General features: G+C 39.4%; 1 protein-coding gene across 1 annotated transcript in view; it reads right to left on the reverse strand.

The window, feature by feature from the left end:
• The window catches only part of HDAC9 (histone deacetylase 9), an 820,423-nt gene that overhangs the window by 202,948 nt on the left and 592,166 nt on the right, over positions 1–25,309 (reverse strand). Inside the window, exon 18 of the mRNA XM_019650652.1 lies at positions 14,358–14,465. Coding sequence (XP_019506197.1) covers positions 14,358–14,465 — 108 coding nt within the window. The remainder of the gene's footprint in view (positions 1–14,357; positions 14,466–25,309) is intronic.

Consider the following 25,309-nt stretch of genomic DNA (forward strand, 5'->3'; position numbering starts at 1 on the left):
ATATATATATATATATATATATATATATATATATATATAAAGTTCTGTAATAGGAAAAATTATTGTAGGTGACTGAAAAAAATAAGATCAGTGTTTGCCCGTGCTGGAGAGAAATTACCAAGGAGCGTGATGGAACTTTCTGTGGTGATTTAAAGATTTTATAACTGTGGTGGCAGCCAGGTGTAGACATTTGTCAAAAGACATACCCTTGAAAGTCTCTATATTCATGTACATTATATCTTGATTAAAGAATTACATTATCTAATTTTGAAAAATCTCAAGTGATTACCAAATGGCTTGTAGCCATAAACGGTGAGAATATTAAAGGAATTTCAGGAACTGTGGTGAGCAGGAGTCCCCCAAAAGATGTCTATGTCCTAACCCTAAGACTCTGTGAGTGTTACCTTGAAAGGAAGAAGAACCTTTAGAGACATGATTAAGATCACAGACCTTGGGACAGAAAGGGTACCCAGCTTTGTGTAGGCGGTCCCATTCAAATCATATGCATAAAAAGGTGAGAACGTTTCCCAGCTGTGGCCAAGGAGAGACACAATGACTGAAAACGGTCAGAAAAAATGAGAGCACAAGAAGGGTTCTATGCCCTCTTGCTGGCTCTGAGATGTCGAGTCTATGTTCAAAAGGCAGAGATAGGCCTCTACGAGCTAAGAGCAGCCCCCAGCTGATAGCTAGCCAGAAAATGGAGACCTCAGTACCTCAACCACATGGAAATGAATTCTGCCAACACCTGATACAGCAACGTAACTGTACAGGGCTCACTGGGCTAAAATCAAGGTGTCGGCAGGGCCGCAGTGAGACCTGTATAGTTCCTCTGACCACAAGGACTGAAAATAATATATTTGTGCTGTCTTAAGCCATTAAATCTGTAGTAACTTGTTACAGAAGTAACAGAAAACTAATACACTGGTATAATGAATTGGCTGTATTAGGAATGGCATACAAAGGAAATAGCATGATTTTTCTCCCAGCACTAACCTTTTTTTAGGCTTTCTCTGAGGTATTCCACAGCTTTTCAGATAACTTTCAGCTATAGGAACAGTCTCATTGTTAGATATTAAGAAGCCCAGTTCAGTCTATTTAAACACATCAGTGTCATACCTAATTTCCCTCACTGACCTACTGATCCACAGAATCAGGGACCAGCAGGGACTATGGCATCTGTATCGATGTGTGCTGGGGAGGAAGCTAAACAATTTACAGCTGATACGTTTTCCTTTCTTGCTCTACCACCTTCATGGATGCTTCAGCTCTGGAGAGTGGAAGAATAAAAAGGGTAACGACTTTGAATTAGCAGTGCAATGTGGAGATCACTTTTGGTTTTTCAAATGACCTTGGTCATGGCAGGAATTCAAACATTGTCCCTCTTTAATTGGGAGCATTCACAAGTTCCTCAGAGACACTATCAGTGACCGCCAGTCTGCCAAGCTCACTGATGTGGGCAATGCACTTGTTGGTGGACCTTGCAATACCTCATCAGCTGTTTCACCTATCTCAAGTCTCATTCTACTGGGGAGGGGTGGGGGGATGCTGTTTGCAATGAGATGTAGACCTCTTTGGTGAGATCCTTTCAAAGTGATTCACAATGGCTTCCACTGAAAGCATCCACTGCCTCACAAGGCAAGGAAAAAACCCTTATGCCACCAACAGAGTCAGTTTCAGGGCGATCGCTCACCACTCTCTCTCTTCAAACTGCCCACACGGCAGTTTCCGCCAGCTTTCCACCTTGCACTGTCCAGGTGACAAGCTCAGGCTCTCTTCTGTCTTACATATATGTCAGGTCCTCTAGTGAACTCCTTCATGCCCCACCCTGGCAGCAGCCTAGAACTATCCTACAAGTTTCTGTAACTCGACATACATCAAGCTAAGGGCTGAGAAGCCGCTCCTCCGTTTTGCAGACGTAAGTGATTTCTTTGGACACGTTCTCCACCTCCTACACATTTGGCTTAGGGTGGGGGGAAGCACAGGAAGAGAGAAGAAGAGCCAAAATACATAAAGCCCTTTTAAAGAATCTTCCATCAAGCACATAACTATCATCTAGTTTTTTGTTGTATAAACTGAATTAGGGAAGATAACTACACGCTCATTTGCCTATCTTTTAATACATTCCTTCAAATGGTGCCTATCACACATTATTAACATCCATTGTCCTCAGCTTCAGACCTTGATCAAAATTGGAGTCAATACAAATATTCCATTCCATACCTTATTTGTTGTACCATTTTAGGCTAAACAATAGTATAACATTTTAAGAAAGGCCAAACTGGTGGCAAAATATACTGAAAATGACAAGGCTATATATATTGTGTGTGTATGTGTGTGTGTGTGTGTGTGTGTGTGTGTGTGTGTGTGTGTGTGTGTGTACACATCCGATTATCTGGCCATTGACTAGCTCTCTAATATCAACTACTACTAGCCTCTTGAAGATAACTCAGATCCAGACACACAAGCCTTCTTGCAGTTCCTTAAACATGTCAACACTTATTTACTCCACCCTATAAGAAAGAGTGTGCATGTGCTTTTTCTCTTGTATGGAATATTCTCCCTCCACATCTCTACGATTCTTTTTTTTCTTCATTCAGTTCAAATCTCTCCCTATCTGTAAAGTCTTCCTGACAACCTACGCTACCAGAGTTACCACTCTCCCTAAATTTCCTTCTAATTGTCTCAGGTGTTAATTTTTATCAATAGCACATATTTTTACCTGAACTTGTATCATATGTATGTTTATCTACCTACCCTTCTCCATGAGTGCACCTAATTTCTCTACCTTGGTATTGTTTGCATTTATAGTATTTCCTGGTATGTGCTTAATAAATATTTGCTTTATAAATTAATAACTGATCATGGAAATTGGCAAGGTTAATTTCAGCCTGATGCATGTGACTTACCACAAAGTATCATCACAGGGTTGCATTACATTTAAGTTTTGCTAACATAGATTTTAAACCATTTTGAATCAGTGAAATCCACTATTAGACACATGGTAAGCAAAATGGAGAATACCAAAGCCAAAAAGAAGACATTAAAAGCAATCAGAGAAAAAAAAATCTATAAGGAATGATATTTATATTGGCAACAGATATTTTCCTTATCAAGACTGGAAGCCAGGAAAGCATGGAGGATCCTCAAAGTGCTGAGAGAAACTGTCAAACTTGGACTGTATACTTAACAGGACTATCTTTCAAGAATGAAGGCTAAAAGATATCATAGATAAACAAAAACGGAGAAACCATCACTAAGGAAACTTCTAAAAAATGTACTGAAAGGAAGAAAACAATCCCAGAACGGAGGTTTCAGATTCAAAGATAAATGGTGAATAAGCAAAATGATAAGTATGTGGACAAGTATAAAGAAACAGTGATGGTTTAAAATAGTATAATTATTGTCTCATTAGTGATATATATTTTTTTAAAGTTAGAGCTAAAATACTGAAATATAATAGCATATAAATTAGGATAGGACAACTGCCTTTAAAACCTTCTAAAGTTCTTGTATGGTTAGTGGAGAGGATAAAGTGATTAAGTTCAAGATTCATTAAATAGGTTAAATTTAAAAAAGTAGTTACTAAAATAGAAATAATGTGTGTATTGTCAAAAAAACTAGAGGTAACAGAATGAGGAAAAAAATTACTAAAACAAAGCAAGTGGTGAGTGAAGGAAAGAAGACACACAAATAGTAGGACAAAGAGAAAAAAATATGATGATAGAAATATATTTGTGTATACTACCAATCATAATAAATAGAAACGAACTCCCCAATTAAAATCTATAGTAAAAGCAGGAAACCAAATACAGACACAAGCTATTTATAAGACACAGATTTAATATATAATAAAGAGAAAGTCTGCAAGTAAAGGGCTGGTAAAAGAACTAGACAAATACTAGAAAAGAGAAAAAAACAGCTAGCACAATGGTACATGGAAAATTTTACTTGTGACAATTATTAAATATTAATAAAAGGTTTAAGAATGATACAACAAACTTAATTTATCTATATCTGAAACAGATGTTCATTATAAGGGGGCATTTTATACCCACAATATCGACAAACATTTAAAAAAATTAAAAAATGGGACACATAGGCAAGAATGAAGAGCTTTGGGAATTTTTATGTGCTACTGGTGGGGCGGGGGTGGGTTGAAATTGGCACAATGACTGGTATTTTTTCTCTATATGTCATCTTTTATTGTTGTTTTTCCTCTATGCCTGCATTACTACCTTCTTTTAGGTTAACTAGATATTCTCTAGTGTACGATTTTAATTTCCTTGTCATTTCTTTTAACTTATTTTTTGGTTATTTTCTTACTGGTTGCTCAGTGGATTATAATTAACATCTTAACTTTCAACAATCTAGTTGAAATTTCAACATTATCTAAAAACTTTGTTTGCTGTTATATAACTCTACTCCTAATGCCCTCCTTTGTGCAGTTATTGCCCTAAAAATTACATCTTTATGCACTGTGTGCCATCAACACAGATTTATGGTTATTGGTTAATGCAATAGTCTTTTAATCTGAGAGCAAAAAAAAAGAGTTACAAACAAAAAATATAATTGTAATATCCTTTATATTCATTTATGCAGTTAATTTTCCTGGTGCTCTTTATTTTTTCATGTGGATTCATGTGTGTTTTTTGCATGTCTCATAATTTTATATTGAAATCTGGGCATTTTAAATAATACAACAAGCCAATTTTAGAAATCAGATTTTCACCCCTGCCCAGGATGTATTGTTGTTTTGTTTGTTTATTGGCTTTTCTGAACTAACCCTAGAAAGTCTGTAGTCTACGTTGAGTATGGCACCGAAGTATTTGCTTGGTTAATTTAGTGGTCAGTGAATGACTGGACCCAGATTTCCTTAAATGTCTGGACTCAATAGTCCGTAGCCTTTTTCAAGAGACCCCGAGTGTGTGTGTATTGGACACACTTTCAGTTTCAGCCAGGCAGCTGACAACTCCATCTTGGCCTTCGCTTCCACTTGAGCAGAGCCTCAAACTCAGTGAGATGCAAGCTTTGGGCCTTCTCCGGTCTGTCGTAGTGTGAACACATCAGTCCTATCATACATGTGGCCTTCCAGACTTAGAAATCTGATGGGGCATTTCACAGCCCTTAGGCACAATCTCATTCTGCAGTTTTCCCTTTGCAACTTTTGGTTAGTTTACTGTTTCCCCACTGTTATTCACCGCTTCAGGCAGCCACGAAGCTAATCAGTTGCCTTTAATGTTTTTCAACAAATGCTTCTCAGGGAAAAAGGCTTTTCATGCTTGGTGAACTCCAAGTCAGGTCAAATAAAGACAGCCTAGCAAGTGGGAGTCTTGTGCTGAAGTGCCAAATAATGGCAGTTCACTGCAAATAAGGCTTTGAAGACGCTCCAAACCAATGCTGCCCCCCTGGAGATGGCTAAGTTCTTGGGGTTCAGTGAGAACGCAAGTTGCTAGCTCTTAAGGCTACTGTGGAACTGGAAATGGTAAGATGAGAAAAGGGCAAATTGAAACACCACAAAGCTCACTGTTTCTACCAAAGATTCAGTCGGTTTTGTTTTGAATATAAGCTTCTTGAGTTGTTCCAAGTTTTTGGTTAATTTCCAGAGTTAAAAAATTAATCCTGACAAATTTTTGCCACTTTTGTCATTAATTTTGTAAAGAAAAGAATTACCAGAGGTTTAAACTGCCATTTTTGCTGATGTCAATTGTGGCAAAATGACTATGGAATTCTACTTTGCATTACTTACCAAAATTTATTGTTTCTAGCCTAGGAGCTGGCCAGTTTATTCATAGTTAAGCCACAGGGAAACCGCATGCATATTCAAGACAGTTCGCATTGTTCAAAACAGTAAAAACCTGGAAACAACTAAAATGTTCAACAGAAGAATGAATAAACAAATTATGATGTACAAGGGAATACTTTATAGCAGTGAAAATGCATGGATTACAGCTATATAAATTCATGTGGATAAATCCTTATAACATGATTTTAAGTGGGGGGGGAAAGAAATTTGACAAATAATTCAATAAGATTTGAGTTTTATAAAGGTCTAAAATATACGGTTCAAAGTATTGAAGAGAGGGAAATAAATAATTTTAAAAATTCAATAGATTAATGATTACTCCTGGGTCAAAAAGATAGGAATGAGATAAGTACTGACAGAACTTGAATTAGTGCTAGCAAAGTACTAGTTCTTTAGTGGGAGGTAGTGTTCATTGGTGTTTATTTTATTATTATGCTTTGTAAGTTATTAATGTAACCTCTTGTCTTTTTGTATGTATTAAATGTTTTACAGAATAAAAAAAAAAAGAATCTAGACCATTTGAAAGAGGTTGCTTTCACATTTTTTTTCTTACATGTTTGTACTACCTCTCTACAAATTACTTCTAGAATAGGTGAAAGAGAACACAGGACTGCTACAGGCTTTGACGCTTATTTATTTTTTAAAAGATTTTTATTAAAAATATAGCTAACATATAACATTGTGTAAGTTTCAGGGGTAAGCCATAGTTGTTCAATGTTTATCTACCTAAAGAAGGGACCGCTGTGCTCATTCCAGCCACCATCTGACCCCGTGCCACACTGTCACAATATTATTGACTATATCCCCTATGCTGTATATTACTTACCAATGACTTACTTGTTTTCAACCTGGAAATTTGGACCTTTTATTGCCCTTTACCTTTATCCCCCTTTTAAATTTTTCAATTAAAGTTCACATTCAATATTATTTTATATTAATTTCAGGTATACAGCATAGCGGTTAGACATTTGTATAATTTAAGAAGTGATACCCTGACTAGTCTAGTACCCACTTGGCACTACACATAGTTATTACCATATTATTGACTATATTCCCTATGCTTTACTTTACATCCTCATGACTATTTTGTAACCGCCGATTTGTATTTCTTAATCCCCTCACCTTTTTCACCCTGTCCCCCAACTCCCCTCCCAGCTATCATCCCAATAAATCTAGTGCCCATCTGAAACTATACATAGTTATCACAATATTATTGACTATATTCCTTGTGCTATATCCCCATGACTACTTTGTAACACCCTATTTGTACTTCTTAATCCTTTCCACTTTTTTACCCGCCCCCTCAACCTCTCTCCCATCTGGCAACCATCAAAATGTTTTCTGTATCTATGGGTTTGTTTCTGTTTTGTGTTTTTTTGTTCTTAGATTCCATGTAGAGTCGAAATCACATTGCATCTATCTTTCCCTGCCTGACATACTCCACTCAGCACAGTACCCTCCATGCCGCCACACATGACAAGAACCCATTCCCTTCTGTGGCCGAGCAATATTCCACTGTATACATGTACCACCTCCTCTTTACCCTTCATCCATCAATTGAAACCCAGGCTGCCTCCACATCTTGGCTATTTTAAATAATGTTGCAATGAACATATAGATGCATATGTCCCCTTGAAGTAGAGTTTTGGGTTTCTTTTCTTTTTTTTTTTTAAGATTTTTATTGGGGAATTGGGGGGATGGAAACAGCGCTGGGGAATTGGGGGAAGGGGGAACAGACAAGTTGCTGTCCTTTTGTTCTTCAGTCTAGTTGTGGAGGACGCTTCCCCACTGGCCCAAGTTGGCACCATCATTGCACTCTTCCCGGGCAAGGCAGATCAGTCGCCGGCTTCTGGACAGCCACTCACAGCAGCTGCTGGCCACTCACGCTGGCTGCTGGCTACACACGGTAGCCCATGGCAACCCACTGCCACAGGGGCTGCAGCCTACACCGTAGCCAGCGACTCACAGCAGCCCAGCTCCAGGTTGAGCTGTTGTTCAGCATCTTAGCTGTGGAGGGCAGTGTCACCAGCCCTCATATGTGGATCCGAACCGGGGCCCTCTGGCGTCCCAAGCCAGCTATTAACCAACGCACCACTCAGCCGGCCTGAGTTTTGGGTTTCTTTGGATAAACATCCAGAAGTGAGATTACTGGGTCCTTCTTTGTCTCTTGGTGTAGTCTTTGTTTTAAAGTCTATTTTTTCTAGTATTAATATTGCTAACCCAGATTTTTTTTTTCATTTCCATTTTCATGAAATATGTTTTCCCCATCCCTTTACTTTCACTCTGTGTCTTGTGATCTGAAGTGAGTCTCTTATAGGCAGTATACATAAAGGTTTTGTTTTCTTATCCATTCAACTAACCTATGGTTTTGATTGGAGCATTTAATTCATTCACATTGAAAGTAATTGTTGACAGATATGTAGTTATTGCCATTTTATTATTCATATTATTTATTTTTAAATATTTATTTATTTATTTATTTATTTATATAGTCTTAAAGAAGTCCCTCTAAGTTTTCTTGTAATACTGGTTTGGTGGTGATGAACTCCTCTAGCTTTTTCTTTATGGGAAGCTCTTCATCTCTACTTCAATTTTAAATGATAGCTTTGCTTGTTAGAGTACTCTTTTTTATCACTTTGAGTATTTATTGCCAATCCTTTCTGGTCTGTAAAGTTTCTGTTGAGAAATTAACTGACAGACTTATGGGAGTGCGCTCATAAGTAACTAGTTGCCTTTCTCTTGCTGCTTTTAGGATTCTCTATCTTTATCCTTTGTTATTTTAATTATAATGTGTCTTGGTGTGGGCCTGTTTGGATTCATCTGGTTTGAGACTTTCTGCAGTTCCTGGGCTTGTACGTTTATTTATTTCACCAGGTTAGGGAAGTTTTCCATCACTATTTCTTCAAATAGGTTCTCAGTCCCTTGCTCTCCCTCTCTCTTCTCCATCTGGTACCCCTATGATGTGAATGTTGTTATGCTTGATGTTGTCCCAGAGGTCCCTTAAACTGTCCTCATTTTTTTAACATTCTTTTTTCTTTTTGCTGTTCTGGTTGAGTGTTTTCTGCTACCCCGTCTTCCAAATCACTGATTTGAGCCTCTACTTCATCTAGTCTGCTGGTGATTCCTTCTACTGCATTCTTCATTTCAGTTATTGTATTCTTCACTTCTGACTGGCTTTTTTGATGGTTTCTATGTCCTTTTTATGTTTGTTATCTCTTTGTTGAAGTTCTCACTAAGTTTCTTGAGCATCCTTATAACCAGTGTTTTGAACTCTGTCCCTAGTAGGTTGCTTGCCTCCAATTCGTTTTGTTCTTTTTCTGGATTTTTCTCCTGTTCTTTCATTTGGGATGAATTTTTTTGTTTCCTCATTCTGGCTGCCTTTCTGTTTGTTTCCATGTTTTAGGTGGATCTGCTATGTCTCCTAGTCTTGCAAGGTGGTCTTATGTAGTAGTGGGTGCCCTGTGGGGCCCAGTGGCAAGTCTCCCTTGTTACCTGTACTGGGTGTTCTAGGAGTATCCCTTGTGTGGGCTGTATGTGCCTTCCTGTTAGAGTTGAGCCTTGATTGCTATTGGCTCGTCATCGGATGAAATTGACCCTCAGGCTGACTGGCTGTGGGGTTTGGACATATCTACAGCTTATAGGCTGCTGAGTAGGGGGCTTACCCCATGGAGCAGGATTCACCTCAGCTGGCTCTGGTGCCTGTTGAGACCACCCTTTAGGTGTGCCACTTGTGGGGCTAATTGGGTGGTACTCTGCTGTGGTCTGAAGCCAATCTCCAGGTATATAATTTCTGGGTTTCCTGGTAAGAGCTCCGGTGCAGGCCAAGGTCAGCCACTGCCTACGACTGGCCAGGGGCTACCTGGTAGGAGCTACAAAGCGATCCACAGTTGGTTGCTGTCTGTGCTTGACCTGGAGGTGCACAGGAGAGGCCACACTATGAACTGAGGAAGGCTGCCACCAGTTCCAGGTCTGGGGGAGCTCCACAAAAAGACAAGACAGTCCGAGGCCTGCTGTTACCTGCTGGCTCCCACAAGGTTCAGCCACTGATAAGCCTCTTGTGGTAAGGAGTTAGGTGTGGCAGGGTCTCAGGGAGTCACCATGGTGAAGTGACCAGGCTCACCAGACCAATTCAGATTCCAATTTGGCCATGGGCATGGCAGGGAGGCTCAACACAGAAAAGATGGCACTTGCCTGCCAGCTGCACAGGAAAGGGACCCCACATAGGGAAAATGGCAGCTGTCCCTCCAGTCCTTGCTCTGAAGCCACACAACTTAGTGTCTCCCTGTATGTCTCCAATGCCCCCCACATCACTGTCCCTCCATCAGAGCCCAGAGTGAGAGCCTATAAGCAAGTGAGTCTTTTCATAGGCTCTTTAAGAAAATGTCTGGGTTTCCTGTACAGCTTTGCCATTTCTTAAACCATGTGCAGGATCTTAAAAAGTTACTTGATGTCTCTGAGCTTGTATCCTATTGGTGGTACTTACTTCAAAGGCCATTGTGAGAATAATGGTAAATTACAAATAAACTTACCAGTTTATAAGAGGTACTCAATGAATAGTAGATATTATCAGCAACATGACATCACAATGGCCACTCAAACATTAAAAGTTTCATCCATGTTCAGGTAATCAGGTGTTTTCTGACAAAAACTCCCAGAGAGCTAAAGCAAGTTTTAGTTTTGTATGATGATATTATAGCATTGCCAAAAAAACCGGCATCAAAATTAATCCTTATAGTAAAGCTTGATAAGTACTGAATCATTTTTTCCAGCTTTATTAGGTATGATTGACAAATAAAACTTGTATGTATTTAAAGTGTACAACGTATTTTGCAACATCTTTTGAACCAACTATTGAACCATTTATAACTTACAAAGAATGTTTGTCTTTTGGTGATATTTCTATTTCTAGACATACTTTTAAAAAGGTACTGTAGAATAATAAAACCATTTTGAGATAACTATTTTCCAATTATGGTTTCCAGTACATGAAACATTTCAGCATTTTCAGAATATTTGTATTCCTTAGAAATAGAATCTGAGAAATAGCCCATTTGGGCAGCTGTATATTAGAGAAATTTCTACTTGTGTGGGTTTTAAAAAATACCTTGTTACAAACCTAGAAAACTTGAAAACCCCCATAATTTTCACTGAGCTCCAATGAGCATGTCAAGTCTGTACCAGAAAGACACCAATTAGTGTCATAGTTTGCCTCACAGGGTCTACCTAAGTACTTAAGCATCATCATGAGATTCACTCCCTGTGCCTGGTTCATTCTAATTCCTTCAGTCCATCAGTATCCTGAGATGAAGAAAAGTCAAAAGTTAGGGAAGTGGTCATGATCAAGTTCAGCATCAAGCAAAAATTCTAGGTAATCAAATTTGTCTTTGGTATTTTCCTTTTTTGTTCCCATTTCTTATGTCCTAGATCCGCACCCTCTATGAGTTCTGTGGCCTCCCTCCATGACCTATGTCTCATGTCTCCGTTTAGCATTCCATCCAAGCCACCCTATTTGAAAGAAAGCTCTTAATTCTCTATTTTCCAAGCAAAATTAGTATAACATCACAAGATGCAGTATTATAATATGACAATGTTGTTTTATTAAGTTATTGATTTACCAGTAGAATGGGGTAGAACACGTGAGAACTGAATGTAGATGCAGAACATGCTAAATGAGACACTAACATTTTCTCATTTTACATTTCTTATTAGAGAATAACTTACCAATGTCCTCAAATAAGCTTCTCTATTTTCTTCCTAGATCTGAATGAAGTGACTCCACAGCTATGAGTGTTAATGCTCCTGGCCAACAGGTTATACTGGAGTCTGGGACAGGCAGACACTGAGTAATATTTTTGGTTAGCCAGAGGTCCCTAAACATGGCTCTATACCTCAGTTCTTCACTGTGACCACAAATCATTTGTAATTGCTACCTTTCCCAAATGGCATTCCCATGGGTCTCTTCAAATTATTAGCAACTGAAGGGTTCAGTCTCTTGGCCTGTCAGCATGGGTGTCTTTGTTGAGATCTTGCCTGTTTTGGACTGTTACTTTGGGCTTAACAATAGGAAAGATAAACCAGCTGCAAAATCTGGAATACTCACCAAAGTAAGTTGAAATTAGTTTTGGAATATCTACTGTGTGGTATGCCATATTGTGTATAACTGAGAATCAAGTCCACTTTTCATTTTCAAATAACTCAGAATGTCAGCACCATGCTTGACTTTTAACATGATCAATTCATTCCTGCTGATCATGCAGAACAAGAAACTGGGGCCCAGGGAAGTTAAGTGATTTGCCACAAGTGACATAGAACTTAAGTGGCAGAGCCTGGACTCGACTTCTTGACTCTTAAGCTGGCTCTTTTTCTCTATTCTTCTCTTCCTTTTTAACCAACCATACTGCTGATTTCTCAACAAAGGGGGAAAAAAGCTTTTGCATGATTCCTGTTCTTAACATAAATAGCCAATGTTGGTACAGCTGCTGATCAGCATGTCCATACTCTATGTTGTTGACACTTTGTTTGTAATTGACGATTTTAAATGACTACCTCCTAAACACCAGATTAGGTTTTTGTTCAACACTCTTCATACATACATTTGGCAATTCTACATCCTGTGAGGCTAATAACAATGATTTGGAGTAATATGTGGACATCCTACTTGAGAAGATTTCTGAATTACTGATTGAACTTCCACAAAACCAAAAACATTAGAAATTATTAATGCTAACGTCATTTTTTTTTTTTTTTGGTTATGAAGTGAGTTGATGCCGGCACAATTTTTTTAAAACTACAAAGCTGTGGCCTGGCTGTTGTCTGTCATTTGAATTCTCTTGAAAATGAGACCCTCAAATATTATTTTTTTAAAAAGTCAATTCATTCCAGTGCTACAAGTGACATACTCCAACAGAAAAAAATATTGCTAAGGTGCTACAGGGAGGCAGCCAAAACCTCTCCATAAGGCTGAGTCCTTTTCTCTTTTCAATAGCTCATTACCAAAGGTAAAGACTGAGTAGTAAACACCACATTAATGGTCCTGTAAATTCCCTAAGATGAGTAATTAATGTCCTGATGCTAATCATGACAACTGCACATAAGACATACGTCAGCAACGCCAAAAATATATATACACATGACTTGTATTCATCTTTTGTTATCGGTATATATTATTACAATTTTAATAGTTTTCCTTTCTTAAAATGTGTATACTTCTTTTGGCACCCTCTATATTTTAAGAAAGGAAAAAACTGTATTAAAATTGCAATACTCAATATATACCAATAACGAAAGATGAATACAAGTCATATTTGATTTCTGCAATTACAAAAGGTGCTCAAAGTGGTTACCATCAGCGTCCAGACACTTCTGATTATGGCGAACTACTGCTTGAGCGACATTGACCAGTGTCCACTTGTATGCACTTTTTTGGCACCCCTGGTATGAATCCATTTTTTGGCACCCTCTGTATATGCATATATATTTTATATATATAGTCCACCTTATCCAAATTATATTTCTGTAGATTCTGACTTCTTAACGAATTAGAGCAAAGACTTCTGGGATAGACAATACATTATGAAGCACACGTTCTTAACCTGCATGTTTAATCACAAGTAGAACAGTCAGGTGTAGCTGAATAAAGATTCATCAGACATAAAGAAAAATAATCCTAATTAGACTCTATTTTAGATTAACAAAACTCACAGTGTCTATGTTATTGATCACAGTATATTTCCCTTAAGCCCCACAACTGCTAAAAATATCAAATCAATAACCACCCAGATGTTGTTATGAAGTGTGTAAACCAGTGCTCTAAAAATGTTAGCACCAGCGATGTTTACTGGGCAAATATATTCAAGATGCACATGGCATACCTTTAAATAGCACTGTTAAAATATCAAATAAAATGTCATCGTCTATCAGGTCTCTGGCTTTTATAAATTGTTTAGACTGGGAAACTTTGGATTTCGACATTGTTCTTTTCATGTGATGTAGAAAAGAAGAGACCATAAAAAGAAAAGAACAATAAAGCGTAGCTCATTTTTGAAGTTCTTTCGTGGAAAAACATACTCTGGATCATTACCCTTCTAATCAACAATTTCCTTCTTCCTCCCAATCCTTCCCGTCTGGTATTTACCTTTCTCCCCCATCCCCCCTTCTCTCTGGGTGGTATTCTGAGCTTATACATAGTACTCAGTAATCATATTTTTTAAATCGCTTCAAAACGGAATCCCAGGAGGGCATGACAGTTATGTATGTACTGGGTATTTTTAACCTGGACCATAGCTGTGACTCGCCATTTCTGTACTCTTAAAAACACACCCGTGTGCCCTGACCGCAGAGTCCCCCCGAGGAGAGGAAGGCCCTTTGAGCAGGACCAGCCACTGCCTACCTACAGACTGGTGATTATCGCACCTTAGTGGCCATTTCCCTGCCCTCTTCCCACCACCCCTTTCCTTTTATTACCACACCGCACTCCCCACAATTCCCAAACAACAACATCTCTGTTTCAGCTTCTTCTCTGGGTTTCCCACACTTAATGCAACCCAGACCTCACCTTCAGCTCTCCTGAGGCCACTTTGGAAGCCAGCTCGATGACACAGCCAACAGCCATGCGTGCAGCACCGGACGAGTGCAGCTCGTTCCAAATGGTGTCACTGTCCACCTGAGCAAACAGTCAGCAGAGCCCGCAGAAAGAGAGGGAGAAAGAGAAGGAGAAGGAGTAGATGAAAGAAGGAAGGAGGGGGGAGGGGAGTGGAAGAGAGGGGAAGAGAAAGAAAGCAAATTTGTGAGGAAGGGCTGGCAGGGTAACAGCCTATGTACAATAACATTAGTCTTCCGTCTTGGCCAGCTGAAAAGGCCTTCTGGACATAGCTTTGCTTATATTTTTTCTCTACACTGACTTCTCCAATGGAAACACATTCCTGCCATGCCTCACTGCCATTCCCTGTTTAGATTTCTCATTACAAACAGCATTACATAGGCTAGATCTGGCGTGCTTACAGGCCTGCTAGAAACCAGGCCCCAGTAGTACATAGAGTAAAAGCTAACAGCACTTAGCTATACATAAAAATCGGATTTGCAAGTGGTAGAGGGGGAAAATTCAAGTATCTTTCTGGCTGCAGGTTTACAAAGAGCCAAAGACAATTCTTCAGGCAGGTAGCAGTAGCAGTCAGTGAGTAGGAAGTAGCAACCATGGTTCACGTTCTCCAACTAAATGGAAGGCGTGTGCTCCTCACACACTCACAACATTACACATTCACAACATTCAATGGCGAGGAGCAATTTGATTTTCAAAGTAGGAGGTTAAAAATTTTAACCTTTAGTACAGGAGTCTTAGTGCAAAATGGTATTATTAAAACTGGAGAGGCCATTAAAATACATGGTCGCTTCCATACTAGAGAACAAAGCATGAACCAATATTTTGAATTTTTCTTTATAAAATGCTGTTTACTCTTTCTCATGCATGCAGTAAGAGAACATGTATAACAGGGACAAGAAAAGTGCAATAGTACTGGTTTATAATTATCATATATGTTACATATTTTTTATGTATATTTCATAATATGTAAAATAACAGTATCAAATGGTAGAAGTCTCTAATTTTAGGACACATACATTACTTCGAGCACTACGAAATACAATAAAATTTTTTGTAACTGTGAATATGAAGACTTCTCAAATGGGTCAAAGAAGGGAAATCCCACTCAAAACGAAGATTTGTTTTAAAAGAAGAATTAAAGAGGCCTAATGACATGAAACAAATACAATAAATAACAATAACACATATTTACAATGCACTAAGTGTTTAAGCATTTTCACATGCCTTTTCTCACGAGAAACTTACCAACTTAAATTCTGTCAAGAACAATGAATAAATAAAAATAAAGGAGAATAAACAAATGCATAAATAAATAGAAAAATAAGGTCCTTTCAACAACAGCATAATGGAATTAAATTGTTTGAGTTTTCACTAAATTATGGCTTTACCACTAGAACCTGAATGACATTAGGCAACTAATTAATGAATGACTGTCTCTGTGCCTTGGTTCCCTTACTTGTGAAATGGCATCTTTTCAGAGTACCATCCTCATATGATTTTGGTGAGGAAAATAAGTGACAAGCAAATGTTAGCTATTATAATGTGCTGCTATTACACTTGTAAAGACTAGCACATAGTAGAGGCCTACTAAGTGTTTACTGCATGAGCATACTGTGGTGTAGAACGCCTACTGAGCTGGTCCATAAACTCTCCCACTGACCTCTGACCCTACCAGCCTATGTCTTTCTACCATACTCCTGAAATAACCTTTGCTTTCTAAGGACATTCAGCCAGTGTCATAGTCAACACCATCATGGTCAACACTATCAGCTAAAAAGTGCAGGGATCATCAAATGGACACTAGAACCCAATCATCTGCCCTCTAAATTGAAAGTTTTATATTTTACTGAATGAATACAAACCATTATTTGAGCTTCATGTGGCTATACCTGTGTGGAAGATGGTTGCATGAGTCAAAAAGTAAACACCAACATTTACATTGCATTGCATAGTTTTTAACCAATTTTCAACCATTACAGAGCTACAGTCCTCCTTAATCAGATTTAAAATGACTGAGAAGGCAGGTAAATATAAACAAATCAATAAATTCCAAAAGACTTAATGGGTGACTCTATGGGATTTATCATCCATTTATTATATTTGAACATGAAAAACATTTTACCTAAATACCACTTCAATCTATGTCCTATGTAGCTTTCATTTATAGCGAAACAGCAATAATGATCAAGGTTTGTGAATACAATCTATTTTAAATGGGTAATTGTATTCGATTCTGAATTGATGAACAGGTTTGTCTTGGAACCAGCTGGTATAACAAAATACCACAGAATGGGTGGCTTAAACAACCGAAATTTCTTACAGTTCTGGAGTCCAGGAAGTCTAAGTTCAGGTTGCCAGCCAACGCGGTTTCTGTCTGAAATTCTGGTTCAGTTATCGTCCCGGCTTGCACATGACTGCCTCCAGTCTCTGTCCTGACATGGCCTTTCCTTGGTGAGTGCATGTAAAGGGAGACAGATCTGTCTCTCTTCCTCTTCTTATGAGGCCACCAGTTTTATCAAATTTGGACCCTACCCTTATGGCCTTATCTAACCTTCATTACCTTCTAAAAGCCCTATCAAATTCAATCATATCTGGAGTTAGGGCTTCAACATATGAATTTGGGTGGGGGGAAGACACAATTCAGTCCACAGCAAGGTTATATCCCCAAAAGTTTATAAGTCAATTTATAAGCATATTTTCCCAAGATATTGCATTCCAAATGGTGTTTCAGGGCCATTCACTACCAAAATTAGCCATCAAAAACTACCCATATGTATTTGCTGGTTACTTTTTAATAATAGCTCCAATGGTTAAAAAAAAAATACATGGCTAATAAGCTCTCCTTAGGTACAAGAGATTGCCAAATCCACTTTCTGCCATTTTCAATGGCAAAAAGTATTTCTCTTCCCCTTATGTCCCTCTTATTGGTTGGAGAGATTGCCCACAACCTTTCCCTATATTAGTGTTAGCATCCAAAAAATAACCTTCATATGAGAGCTCTGATTTCAATTGCTGCAAGACTTCCTGACAGTAAGAAACAACTCTAGGTAAGAGAGGATGGTTGATTCCATCAATTGATAGTGATTCCTGTCATGGAGTGGGATACTGAGAGGCTGGAAAGGAAGGAAAAAGAGCAAGGATGGTTCCATTCAGATGAATGTATGTAAACAGGATTGAGGCACTGAGACGGCAACACAATGATGGCGGAAGTAGAGACGAGAAGCGCTTAGACCTGTAAGGAGACAGGTGCTCTAGCATTTGGAAGTTGAAGGTAGAGAGATTGAGAGAGCGGCACAGAGTTGGCTCTGGATATGGAAAATAATGTAAATTCTAACAGATTAGGCCAGGAAAGGGGAAAGAAATGGCAGTGAAGCTGAAAGCAACCTGCTGACTACACTAGCTAGTTACTAAAACCTGGCCAAAGTTCTTGAGACATGCAAGGCAAGTTCTGAAAACCAGAATTACTATAACTTAAAAAAAAAAAAAAGTCAACGTGCTTTTATGTTTTTTCTTTCTATGCACCACATTTACTCCTCCATGGTCTGCCTGCCAGTTTATTCTGCTGCCTGGAGGGGAAGAGGGAGGGAGAGAGGGGAAGAGAGAGAGAGAGAGAGAGAGAGAGAGAGAGAGAGAGAGAGAGAGAGAGAGAGAGGGGAATGCACTCACACAGACATGTGCATTAGGCAGTGGTGCATGAACTGAAAGGGAGATCAGGACTGATATAAAAGAAATGTAAGGAAATTGACATTCGAAAAAGGATTTTGCATCAATGTACCCCAAAATCTGGATTTAGTGGTGAGGGAGGATTTTTCTCCCCAAAGTCCTTTACATGTAAAGAATGAAGCCTGGGGCTGGCAAGTGGCGCGATGGTTAAGAGCTGGCTTGGGATGCCAGAGGGCCCCGGTTTGGATCCCACATATAAGGGCCAGTGACACTGCCCTCTACAGCTAAGATGCTGAACAACAGCTCAACCTGGAGCCGGCCTGCCGTGAGTCACCTGGCGACAGTGTAGGCTGCAGCCCCTGTGGCAGTGGGTTGCCATGGGCTACTGTGTGTAGCCAGCAGCCAGCATGAGCGGCTGTCCAGAAGCCAGCGACTGATCTGCCTCGCCAGGGAAGAGCGCAATGATGGTGCCAACTTGGGCCAGTGAAGCAACGTCCTCCACAACTAGACTGAAGAACAAAAGGACAGCAACTTGTCTGTTCCCCTTCCTCCAATTACTCAGCGCTGTTCCCATCCCCCCAATTCCCCAATAAAAAAAAAATCTTGGAAAAAAAAACAGAATGAAGCCTGGTGGTCTCAGATTTTGCTACTATGTTAGTGACAGCATCAAGACAATGCTATCCCTGCTTCTCTGAATGATAGTTCAGAAACAAGGCTCTCAATAACATGACAACCAGGCAAAGGGCTTGCTGACCTAGGCTATAGATAGACTAGAATAAGAGGAAGAAAAAGCTATAAGCCATCCCCCTGGTCCTGAGCGACTGGAGCGATTGGAGAAAGGCAAACCAAAGAGGTGCAACAGAAGCAGGGAAAGCAGAGAGTGATAAATGAGCAAATCCCAGAAAGAGGAAAATGCATTAGGTAAACTGACAAAATAATAAGCAAGTCTTATTTACTCACACTTGGGACTTCGGCAATCCATGTCTAACTTAAACTGTAAGCACCACATGAAAATGTCTGTGAGGTAGTGTGAAAAGTAATGGAAGGTCGGCCTGAAGCATTCCTAAGATGCTCTCATGTCCTGTGTGGTAATGGAAGCCTCAAGTTCCCCTAATCCTCCTAAAATATGCCATGGGACAGCCTCTGATGGAGTAACTATGTATGGTTAGGGTCAAATGGAGTCTGAAGCAGAAGCTCAGGGGGACCCCAGTGCCAAGGAGAGCCAAGATGAGGCTGCTGGAGCCTGGGAACCCCACAAAGCTCCATCTTGCAGTGACATCAGAAATTGGGGGAAAGCCAGGTGCTGACCTCAGCTTGAAATGCTGGGAGATGAAGAATAATCATGTGGGCCAGCCGAGTGGCATGTTGGTTAGGAGTTGGCTTGGGACACCAGCTCTGAGCAGCAGGGCCCTGGTTTGGATCCCAGTGAGGGCCAGTGACGCTGCGCCCTCTACAGGTAAGATGGTGAACAACAGCTCGACCTGGGGCTGGGCTGCCGTGAGTCGCCTGTGACGGTGTGGGCTGCAGCCCCTTCTGCAGCGGGCTGCCTTAAGCTACTGTGAGCAGCCAGCAGCCGCCATGAGTGGCTGTCCATTGGCCAGTGAGCGACTGCCTCACCCGGGAAGAGCGCAATGATAATACCAACATGGGCCAGTGAAGCGACATCCTCCACAACTAGACTGAAGAACAAAAGGACAGCATCTTGTCTGTTCCTCTTTCCCAATTCCTCAATAAAAAAATCTTAAAAAAAAAAAAATCATGTGGACCAGGGAGGTTGCCATGGAAACCTGAACAGCATGAGTACCCAAGGACCCTATCAGGACTCCATCCCTCCCTAATGCTATCTTGAGAGCAAGCTGAGAGACTGAGCAATTACCTAAACAGATTGCATCCAATCATAAGTTGATCTTAAAGACAGAATTTTAAAACTGAAAGAAGCCTATGGCTATTCAAACTCAGAGATTGATGTATTATTAATTGCAGGGATGATTAGTGTAATGAGGAGAAAAACAAAAGAGCATAGTTATCACACATAGGAGTGAGCCTGAGTAATTTTATGTCCTATTTTCAAGGTCAGAAATTTACTCTGCTGTGATGACAGGAAAAAAATTCTAGCCAGGATCCTGGGCAGAAGTTCCCAAGGATACGCTGCATACATGGCTAGTGATAAAAAATTGTATTTTGGAATTAATGTGGAAATATGCAACTTACTGTCCCCCTCAGAATTCATCTGGAATGTTTACCAAGTTTTTGCTTATACACTAGTCTAAAAATCAGTATGCTTTCAACTTCCAAATATTTCTGACAATGTAACTAATGTACAAAACATGAAGGCAGCTTTAGGAGTCTGCTGAGTAACTGTCCACAGAGGCCTCGTTTTATTGCCAGAATTAAAATCTATCAATCTGGAAATAATCCCCCAAAAGTTCAACTCACTTGATAAATATGTAGGAGGGTCTAGACCTAACATGTGTCCAAAACTGGGGATCAGAAATGTTAGGTGAGGCTGTCCCACAAAAAATCTCCCTGTGTGACGAACCAGGAAAACATGGTGAGACAGGGTGGAAATATGCTTTAGAGTTGAGAATTATACAAGCTTGGCCCATAAGGAAGATTTAGTCATCAGAGGAGGAGGTGCAATTCTGATGAGAACACAGGGTCTGGCACTGAGATCCTGCTAGCCCATACTCTCAGAGACGCATGTCTATTTAGTAGGCTAGAAAGAGCTAAAGAGATACAGAGAAATCTTTAATTAAAACTGAAATAGGCAATACATTTTAAAAATCTGTAAAATAAAAATTAAATTGAAGTAGAACACTTTGGTATGAATTAAAAGCTACACAGAAGAAAGAGGCACAGTTTCCACTTCATTACGGAGCTCAGAGAGTCCACGGCAACTGGCAACGTGAAAACCCCAGAATAATCAGCAGAGGTCTGCAGGACTCATCGATTCAAAATAATAATAATAATAATAATAATAATAATAATAATAATAATAATAATAGGGGGAGGAGGAGGAGGAGGAGGAGGAGGAGGAGGACAACGACGACGACGATGACGATGGAGAAGAAAAAGAAAAGAACAGGAGAGATGGGGGGGCGGGGAGTTCAGTAATTCAGATACATATAGCAATTATTCATACTAATCTGAGGCTCCTAAAATAATTAGGAAGCTGCTCGTTCTACACAGACATGGAGGAACTGTAATACGAGGGAGAGTAAGAACCAAAAAAGCACTAGTTACATATTTGTGAACACCCGGCCACTGGATAATACTAACCACATCTGAAAGAAGAGCGCCATGTTGCCATCTCTCTTACTATTAGTGAAAGAGGATAAAGGATAATATGGAGGACTGCTGAATCAAACGTGACTTACAAAAGGGAGAAACGTGACTTCATTCACTCAAAGTCATGGCAGAATGAAATTCAAGAAATAAAGAGAGTAATAGGAAACGAATATGGACATTTCAGATTTTCAATTTTATTATTATATATTCTCCCACTCTATAAGGTCCTGGTCTTTATTATTTACAAATAATAATGACAGTAATTTTGGTTATCATTTCATAATTATAGAGTATTTATTAAGATCCAGGTACTGTGCAAAGCTCTTTGCCTATATAAACTCACACAAATTTTACAACAATCATTGGCATAGATGCTGTTATTAAGCAGTTTTACATATGAAATTCAGAGGTTATTCAGCTGGAAATTAGTAGAGTCAGAATGACAACCCAGAAAAATGAGTAGCAGCTCTTTACCCATATTGATTTTTATACTAGTGCATCATATTTGTAGAATCAAAGTTTTTCCTACTGAAATAAATCAGCTGAGACCTATATGAACATTTTATTATATCTTTATAGTTATTGAACTTCTATCATGTAAATTTTTCTAAAATATTCAAAAAATTCAAATGCCACAAGCTGTATCTGGACTAGTTGGATTTTTGTCAAGTTTGTAATTTGTTTGCCATTCTTCTAATTCAGTGGTTCTCCATGGGGATGGTTTAGTCCCCTGGGGGCTATTAGGCAATTTCTGGAGACATATTTGGTAGTCAGGACGGAGGGGACAGATGTGTTCCTGGCTTCTCTTAGATAGACACCAGGAAAGCTGTTAGACATCTTACGGTGCTACAGGACAGTATAACAAAGGATTATCTGGCTAAAAAAAAGTCAGTCATGTTAAGGTTGAGAAATCCTGCCCTAGATATATTGAGAACCATATAAATTACAGTGCTGCCTGCTTCATACTGGCTGCTAGAAAATTTAAAGCCAAATTTGTGGTCCTTCTCCAGTAAATGTAAGAGTTACTACAGCACCCACTTTATAGACTACATTCATTCCTGGCTCCTTGTATTTTCATTTTTGAATGATTGCCACACCTACTTTATAAACACACACACACACACACACACACACACACACAGGAGTTCATATTTGTTTGTTTTGAAAGCTGCTTCAAATCCTTTATGGAACATGGCAATACTCAAAAGAAAATAGAAAGAAGGAATGAGAAGCAAAAAGAACAAGCAGAGGGAGAGAGCCCAGAGTATAGATGGGAAAGGGAGAGAGAGGGAACAGGGAGAAAAACACTTCATATTTTCACCGCTACTTTTTTGAAGTTGTGCTTTCTCTCTTGCTTTTATTTGGAAAACAACCAAGAATAGTTATTTTCAACATTGTTCTTTTCCTGAATGTCTCCAAATAATGTTGTCTACTGAATACAATCAACACTAATATGAACTTATTTTTAAGAGCTGTTCTGCTCTTTTCAGTTTCTTAAGCTTCGCAAATGTTAATGACAAAGCCAGGAAAAACCTTTCATAGCTCTTCTCATTTTTTTCCCCTCTAAATTCTACTTATCTTTCCTTAATACATCAAAGAAAGAGACTACAATTTCTTTTAATGACTTCAAAAAGGAAATAATCATATAATGTCAGTGGCAAAATGAAAGATCAAGGACATCATATGATTATTGACATCTATACCAAAAAGAAAAAAAAAAAAAGAAGGAAAGAAAAGGACAATTTCTAACTATTGAAAGCCAGGTCCTTGAGAAACAGTGGTTCATGAGAGTGCTGGGCTTGCCTCTGCACACAGGGAAGGTGGAGGGACATGATAGCCTCCTGCCTCGGAGCAGCCATGACTTATTTTGTTGAGTGGAAACATATAAGCGCCATTCTGAGTATACCCACCCTTCCCAATGTTCACTTCCTTTGAAACAGATTCTGAGCATCTGAGAGGTGGGGATAATACTTCAAAAACCATTGTTTTCACAGTTTATTTATTCCATTGTGAATTAGGGGCATGAATTTAAATGACCAGAAATTCATGATCTGGATTTTGCAAGAAATGAAGATGTTCCCTGAGTGCCCCCTAACCCCATTTCTTATTCAGAAGCCTCTGTGCTTCTGATAAACTTTTGGATAAGCACCTAACGGTCTTCAGTTTTTAGTTTTTTTTGTTTTTATTTTGCACTCTGAGAATGGCCACATAAAAATGGACGGCAAGGGGGCCAGCCGAGTGGCATGCTAGTTAAGAGTTGGCTTGGGACGCCAGCTCTGAGCAGCAGGACCCCGGTTCGGATCCCACATGAGGGCCAGTAACACTGCCCTCTACAGCTAAGATGGTGAACAACAGCTCGACCTGGAGCTGGGCTGCCGTGAGTTGCCGGCAACAGCACAGGCAGCAGCCTCTGCTGCAGTGGGCTGCCATAAGCTATCGTGTGTGGCCGGCAGCCAGCGTGAGCAGTTGGCAGCCAGTGTGAGCTGCCAAGAGCCATCGTGAGTGGCCGTCCAGTGGCTGGCGACCGATCTGCCTCAGCCAGGAAGAAAGCAATGATCATAATACCAACATGGGCCAGTGAAGCGACGTCCTTCACAACTAGACTGAAGAACAAAAAGACAGCAACTTGTCTGTTCCCCTTCCCCGATTCCCCAATGCTGTTCCCTTCCCTCAATTCCCCAATTAAATCTTAAAAAAAAATGGATAGCAAAATAAAAGTGTGACACACAGTACACAAAATAATGTAAGTTCCAAGTAAGTTAACTGTCCACAGATAGTTACATCACTGGACAACATACATTGGTATATAATGTATGGTTTGAAAAACAGTAACAACAGCAATGTTCTCCTTAATATTTCCTCAGGTTTTTAGCAGGTATAATTTACTGTTAACTAGGGTGTAAAGAATTTTCTTGGTGTTAAAGGGTTTGATGACCAAAGTAGACAAATAGTCCATGAACAAGGACAAAGTAAAAGTCAAATAAACAAACAAAAAAAACTCCTGGAAAAACCTGGTACAGCTTAGGACTAAAGTAGTAGTTGTAAGTTCAAATGATGCCAGAGGTCTGACTGGCAATGTAGCTGTAATGTGAGGTAAGGAAAATGAGGGGAGATGTTAGGTGCAGTTTTTCAATCTTAAATATTGAGAATTCACTTAACAAAAAAATCTTCAGCCTGGCTCAAAAGAAACCTTTATCTGTTTCTTCAAGATGGCTCCTGGGCTTCCAGCACATAACTTCTGCTGTCCAGAAGTGACTTATTTTTACACAAAGTTGAAAAATTCTAAACCAGGAAAGGGAAAAAAGTGTCTCAGAGGAACTAGATGGGTTGATTCCTTGTGTGCTATAATAAATAGACTAACTCAAGGAGATTTCTTAGGGTGGGGCACTTAAGTGTGTAATTACACGGATGTGTTTATAAAGGATTCTAGCCCATGCCTGAGGATAGGCTAGAGAGCAAGGATGCTCAGGTTAACATCTCAAGCAAATGTTAAAAAATATTCACAGTACTACAGATAATTTTACTGCACTATTAAAATTTGTTATTTAGGAAAACATATAGAGGTAAAAATTGTAATTAATTCAGCAATGATTTTAAATTAATTTGCAATATAGTAATTGCAGCAATACCTACATGCATTTGAAAATGTAGCCCCATATTTTTGACACATGATATTTATTCAGTCCATGGACAATTTTGGGTGTGCATATGAATTCACGAGCATCTTGTAATTAATAACTTCACAGCCCTCCAGCAGTTGGCGAACACAAGTTAAGAACAATTGGTCTAAATATGCTCTACTGTTTAGGGCATAGAAAGCTGCAAAGAATAATGTACTCCCCCTAAGAAAAATGCTGACTAAACATTACTGGGGGACATTCGGGAGTTGCGGTCACAAAGCGATCAAATAACCTGTTGCCTAACACTTTCACTGGATTCTTGAAAGGAGGAAAGAG

The sequence above is a fragment of the Hipposideros armiger genome, unplaced genomic scaffold (genome assembly GCF_001890085.2).
Source record: "Hipposideros armiger isolate ML-2016 unplaced genomic scaffold, ASM189008v1 scaffold_143, whole genome shotgun sequence".
Lineage (NCBI taxonomy): Eukaryota > Metazoa > Chordata > Mammalia > Chiroptera > Hipposideridae > Hipposideros > Hipposideros armiger.